This window comes from Poecilia reticulata, linkage group LG21 (genome assembly GCF_000633615.1).
Source record: "Poecilia reticulata strain Guanapo linkage group LG21, Guppy_female_1.0+MT, whole genome shotgun sequence".
Classification (NCBI taxonomy): domain Eukaryota; kingdom Metazoa; phylum Chordata; class Actinopteri; order Cyprinodontiformes; family Poeciliidae; genus Poecilia; species Poecilia reticulata.
Genome location: NC_024351.1, coordinates 1,731,013 through 1,737,243, shown reverse-complemented (window position 1 = coordinate 1,737,243; position 6,231 = coordinate 1,731,013). Strand labels below are relative to the sequence as shown.

At 42.2% G+C, this 6,231-nt stretch overlaps 1 protein-coding gene across 4 annotated transcripts in view; it reads right to left on the bottom strand.

Moving 5' to 3' along the window:
- Nucleotides 1-2,277: 2,277 nt before the first annotated feature.
- LOC103457168 (claudin-20-like) overlaps nucleotides 2,278-6,231 on the bottom strand; it is a 5,800-nt gene continuing 1,846 nt past the window's right edge. Inside the window, exon 2 of one of the 4 annotated variants that reach the window (XM_017302060.1) lies at nucleotides 2,278-4,084. In XM_017302060.1, coding sequence (XP_017157549.1) covers nucleotides 2,384-3,154 — 771 coding nt within the window. In that variant the 5' untranslated portion in view covers nucleotides 3,155-4,084 and the 3' untranslated portion in view covers nucleotides 2,278-2,383. Of the gene's footprint in view, nucleotides 4,812-6,231 lie in introns of all 4 variants that reach the window. The other 3 variants (XM_017302059.1, XM_017302061.1, XM_008397132.2) reach the window with 3 other exon arrangements.

Sequence of the window (6,231 nt, the reverse complement as noted above, 5' to 3'; positions counted from 1 at the left end):
GGCTCCAGGTCCACTGAGTGTGTGTGACGCTGTGGGGGCTCCAGGTCCACTGAGTGTGTGTGACGCTGTGGGGGCTCCAGGCCCACTGAGTGTGTGTGACGCTGTGGAGGCTCCATTGTGTCCTCCTGGTGCGGCTGCAGCTGGGAGGTGGAGGGGAAATGTGCAACCAACCGAGGTGAGGAGATAATGGGAAAGCAAAGAGCATCATTACCTCCCTCTCCTCCCCCATTTAACCCAGAGGAAAAGATGAAGTTGACGTCCGTTTGACGTTCTGGAAAATAATTCACAACACTGCAGAATCTAAGAAGCTCGTCATATTTTATTGCTTCTCATACAAGAGCTGAAGCAGAAAGTGAAGGATTTCTAGAAATTATTGATGAGATCAGACGTGGTGAAGGCAGCAGCGTTCGATAAAAAGTCAGCACACATTCAGAAGCTGTGATTTTCTCAGCAGTCGTTAAAAGAGAAAAGAGGCAATCAAAGCAATTTCCCAGATAATCTCCTGGAAGGTTCCTCAGAAATCTGCAAACACAGACCGACTGTCCAAGGCAGGTGTTGGTTTGTTAAATTCACCTTGTTCACAAATTAATTAAGAAAAATCTGCATCTAATTGCTTAGTGAACATTTTTACAATCATGTGGATTTTCTCACCCAGTCGAAAAAACAAGAAACTTAAAACCAAACCAGATGGTTCCAGTGAGACGGCACATCGTTTCCAATCAACTTCAAGTATCGACTGCAGAATTAAACAAAGAAAAGACGAGCTAACAAGGATCTGAAAGGTTGCTAGCCTAGCACTGCGTTAGCCGCTTGTGTTTTGATGCCATTATCGCCACCTAGTGGGGTTTTCAAAATAATCTGCACTTTAATATAATCAACTGTAACAAATTAATTATTCAAAATCTGGAGAAACTGAGATGTTTTCTCTCTGGCAACCTGTCAAGGATGTTTGTCATGCAAAGTGCTAGCTAAGTTAGCTACGCTAAACACTATGCTAAATCCAACATGATGTTTAGCAGATACTGATGCTAATGCTAATGCGCTAGCTTTAAATTATAGTTGCCCTTTAGTTTTGACCATCTCCATACTCTGCCAGTAGGTGGCGATAATGTTTTTTTTAATTGTTGCTGTGGGGGAAACAAGTTTCTGTCCTTTAAAGCTGATAATAACAAGTTGGGATAAAGTTTTAGAGTTTTGTTGTTACAATACGAAGATACAAAAATTACCAGAATGAAGTAATTCTGGTAATTTTGACTTTATTCTCAAATTACACCTTTATTCTTGCATTATTTTGACATTATTTCCTTAATATTTTGACTCTATTCTCGTACAAGTTTATCCTTATAATTATTTTACCCTTGTTATTTTATTTTAAGTTGCTTATTGGATGATCCTTGTTACGCCGTCAGAAAATGTGACAAATCTGGACACATTTTTAAAATTTAATTGTGATTTTTAATTGTAATAAAACAATAATTGTGGGAACATCAGACTATCGGTACGTTTCCTTAACGTCCTGCAGTTTTTCTGTTTCCACTGAATCTGCAATAAAAATAAACATGATGGAAATTGAACCCTGAAAAAATCTGATAATAGGGAAACAATATTTTACTGGACGTAGTTTTTGTGCAGAGATGAAACATGCTTGATGCTCCTGCAGTTTTTCTTTTGTTCTCATTTTTCCCCTCAGCAGATAAAAATGGAAAAATAAACTTTACGTTTGCTTTCCTAACTCTCCAGTTTTCATCTGCAGCTGTTACAGTATTTTTTGTTATTCACTCTGCAGGTACTAAAGGAAACAAAGTAATTCAGTTGTTTGGATCTAGAATCAAACTTTTTTTTTTCATGCACTGCAAAAACAAACAGCATAAAAATAAAAAAGCGCTGAGTGTAATGTTGCATTGGGGCCCCGACCCCAGAAATGTTGGTAGCAGCCCTGTTGGAGCACCAGTTTTATCTGAAGGCAGAAAACTGGCTGGAATAAAATGGCTTTTTGGTTTCAGTTTGAGCCGAAACGTTTTTTGTCTTCAGGTTTTTGGTCTCAGTGAAGCTGCAGCCGTCGGGTTTTAAAGGTTTTCAGCCTTTTGTGTCTCTGAGGTTCGTTTTTTGTTCCCCTTTCTGTCCTGCTCTGCTTCTGACGCATTCAGCTGAATCTACAATCTGTCATTTACAACATTTAGTAATTATCCCCTCCACACACACACACACGCACACACACACACACACACACACACACACACACACACACACACNCACACACACACACACACACACACACACACACACACACACACACACACACACACACACACACACACACACACACACACACACCTCCCCCAGTTCAGACGCCTGAACGCCACATTTCCCCTCCGCCTCGGCGTCAGACGTACTCCTGCAGGCTGTAGTTGTCCTTCAGGTCTTTCTGTGGGACTTTCTGCCGGTCCAGAACCGTTTTCTCCTGCTTCACCTCATCCGTCTGCAGCCGCACGCTTTTCTTCTTCTTCTGTTTGGGTTCCACTTTCAGCTCCTGCCTCCTTTCCAGCCTGATTGAGTCGGAGTTGGAGACGCTGTCCGGTCCGGCGGACCCGCTTCCCGGACAGGACAGACAGAAGATGACTCCCCCGGCCAGCAGGAACCCGGCGGCGATGAAGGTGACGCAGAGCGCGCCGCCGGGCTGGTACTTGCTGCTGTCCGGCAGGTCGGTGGTCAGGAAGGCGGTGATGACCTCGTTGGTGAAGAGCGCCGCCGGAACCAGGCAGAGCAGGCTGGCCAGGACGAAGCAGCCGCCCGCCGCCATCGCCGTGTGGCCCTTCGCCCGCTGGCTGCCGCCCCACCGGGTGCATTTGAGCCCCAGAGAGCCGAGGCAGAGCCCGAACGCCGCCACCATGCAGCACAGAACCATGCCGGCCCGCATCATCTGCAGCGACGGCGGCAGCGACAGCACCGAGTCCTTCATGGTGCAGCTGAAGACGCCGGAGCTGTACCACACGCAGTCCGCCCACAGACCCTGCATCTGAGAGATGGGGGTCATGATGCTGCTCCACGCGTTCACGCTCACCTTCCAGTTGGGCAGCAGCGTCGCCACGGTGGCGCCCAGAACGCCCAGCAGCGCCAGGGCGAACGCCAGGATCTGAACGGCGGCGGACAGCATGTTTTACCCCCCCGGACACGAGGAGATAATTCCTCCAGCGGGAGGAGAGAGACGTGAGCGCGGAGCGTGACGGACGCAGCTGAGGCTGGAAATCTGGATGCGCCGGCTCAATGGCTCAATTGGTGATCATTGACTCTTAATTAAGTGCTCTTAAAGCGGCGGCGTCCCTCGCCGCTCCGCCGGACTGAAGCGATCCTGATGCAGCCAAACATCTGGAGGAAGTTGAGCAGAGACGCTCCGTCCAGCGGTGAGCGAGAGCGCAGCGTGTGTGGGCTCACTACCCCTCCGCCTGCCGTCTCCTTGGAAACCGGACGGCTTCAGCCCATCCTGCAGAAGAACCAGCAGAAGAACCCGGTCCTGCTCTCCAGCCTGAAGGTCAGCGCCGCCTCTCGCCGCTTCTGGGTCGTTTCCTGCAAACCTGGGTGAAGATAAGAGCCGCCGCTGATAGCATCAGATCGTTTGGGCTTCCAGAAGCGTCTTCGTCTGGTTTTGGTGATAAAGCAGAGAATCAAGGTGAAGAACCGCTGCAACGCGCTGATAAGGGTCCGCGGACCCGCCCGCCCACCAGCGCGGCCCGGCAGCCTGTTATTACCATAATCCTCCACACACAGCCTGGAAACTGTAAACACACATTTTCTCTGGGAGAGAAGAAGTTTAAAGAGTCCGCAGGCGTCGGTTCTGGCTAATTGATGTTGTTGCGTTCGGGTTGAAAAGTCCCAACAAAGAGGAAACAGAACCCGGACGTTTCGGTTCCCACCGCAGAGGCAGAGCTGACGTCTGTGATTGAATGCGGCCGCGTTTCACGTTCTGCTGCAGCAGTTTGGGTTCGTTGTCCTTTCACAATAAGACGCGTGGATCTGCAGCAGCAGCGACCCGACGGATCCGTTTCACCTGATCGGGATCGACGGGGCGGAGAAACTGCAGAACATTCTGGTAAAATAATCCAACAAATTAAAACGGAAAACAACTAAATACTAATTTAAGTTCTGCTTAATGATCAGATAATTGATTAATTTAACAAAAATATTGACTTTTATTACAATTTGCGCCAAAATAAGGTTTTACTGCAGCCACCGATTAACAGGGGAAAAGAATTAAATACATTTAATTTATTTTCATTATTTTAATTCTAGGAACAATTTATTTATTTTTTTTATTACTGTTTTATATAAACAGATTTCAGGTCCATTTATCAGAAATACAAACATTTTCTGATAAAATTATTTAATTTTTCATGTTTTATTAAATAATCTGATAAAAACCTAATGCTTTTGTTTTAATTGTTCTAATAAATCAGACATATCTCACTAAGCCTATAAAATTGTTCATTCTTATAGAAGCTTTGCTTATTTTTATTAACTCATACTGTGTATTTTATATGTTTATCTTTTTAATTTATTTGCTTTTTAAATATTTTAGTGCATTTGTAGTTTTAAGTTTATATTTATGGTCGTTAATTTATTCCTGAGCCGTCAGAATGAGTGATGCGGCGCCGCGGGGCGGGCCGCCCGGCGCCGCGCCGCGCCGCAGCGGTTTGATGCTGGTTCCACATCCTGAACAGAATGTTTTAACCTCCGCCTGCTTCGTGTCGCTCGCGAGGCGCCGCTCCATTACAGCAGCTCTCTGGAGGTTTGAGCGGCGCCTGCAGGCCTTCGCTCTGCAGAAAACACACAGAGGACAAACTCCCGTTTTCTCCCTCGTTCAGTTCATTTCAGAGCTGCTGGTTTTCGGCCTGCAGTTTGAAGCTCATCGACTTTTTTGGTTACATTTTTCAGTTTGTTTGGAAAAAACATTTATTAAATCTATTAAATCTGTTCTATTAAAAAACATTTAATAGAACAGATTTTTTTTTTACAGGTGAAACTCAGCGCATTATGAAGGACTTTTAATGTTTTCATCATTTTTCTTTGTTTCCTTACAGATAATTTAAATTTTCTGTGTTTTTTATGGTAACATTAATGCGAATTATTGGTTTATTTCTTTCCAAGCTATATTTAGTTGTTCCTGTAAATTTATTACTTTATTGATCACCAAGGGAAAATTGATCTTTTGTTGACACACAGTATTACATTTATAGCAGATATAAATATAACCGTAATAGTATTAAAATTATAAGAATATAAACAGATCAGTGTAAAATTAGAAATAATTTAAATATGACCTAAATAAGAATAAATACAATAACATACATGTATGTTTATGATTTAGGGTGTTATTTAGCATTTAGTTTTAATTATTCATTGTTTTAGTTTTTATTTTAAGCATTGATTTTTTCCATGCTCTGTTTTTGGTAGATCTGATCATAACTGCTGATTGTTTTACATATTAAAATAGATTCTGTATTTTTAAATATTTACTTTCTTGTTTTTTATGCAAAAACATTTTGTGTTGATATTTAATTCCTTCTGTAATCATTTCCCTGTGTGATTTTAATGCTTGCACTAATGTTTATTACCTTTTAATTTAATACAAATATTTTCAATATATTTTGTGTCTTTAGTTTTCAGACATTTTTATTTTATTTTGAATTTTACTGAAAGCTTTGGCAGTTTTTGTAATATGTTAAAGAAAAATAGTGCTCACAATAATTCAGATTTCTGTTTTTTACAGATTATTTGTTTTACTTGTTTTTATTCAAATTTTAAATTTGTTTTAGTGAAATAAATAAATATCCACTTTGTTCACATCTAAAGATTTTTTTATCTGTTTTGCTTTGAAATCATCACAGAATCACCTGAAAATGTGTTAATTTGATGAATACCTGGAAAAATAAATTAATAAAAAAATAAAAAATGTGATCAGTTTTGACATTTTTAAAATTAAACCAATCAGAACCTAAAATATGCCAGATTTTTTCCTTAAACTGACGTCTTCACACAGGACAGTGGCCGTGATTCCTGGGTCTGAAATCCATTATGACTGAAATTAGCTTCGGATTAAAGGCGACAGTTTGACCTCTGACCCCATGTAATTATAGTCTGGAGGAGAATCAAACCATCTGGAAGAAAGAAAAACCCCCCGGAGGCTTCAATAGACATCAGTTAACAGCCAGACAGGGATGTAAATGAAAAGCCTTA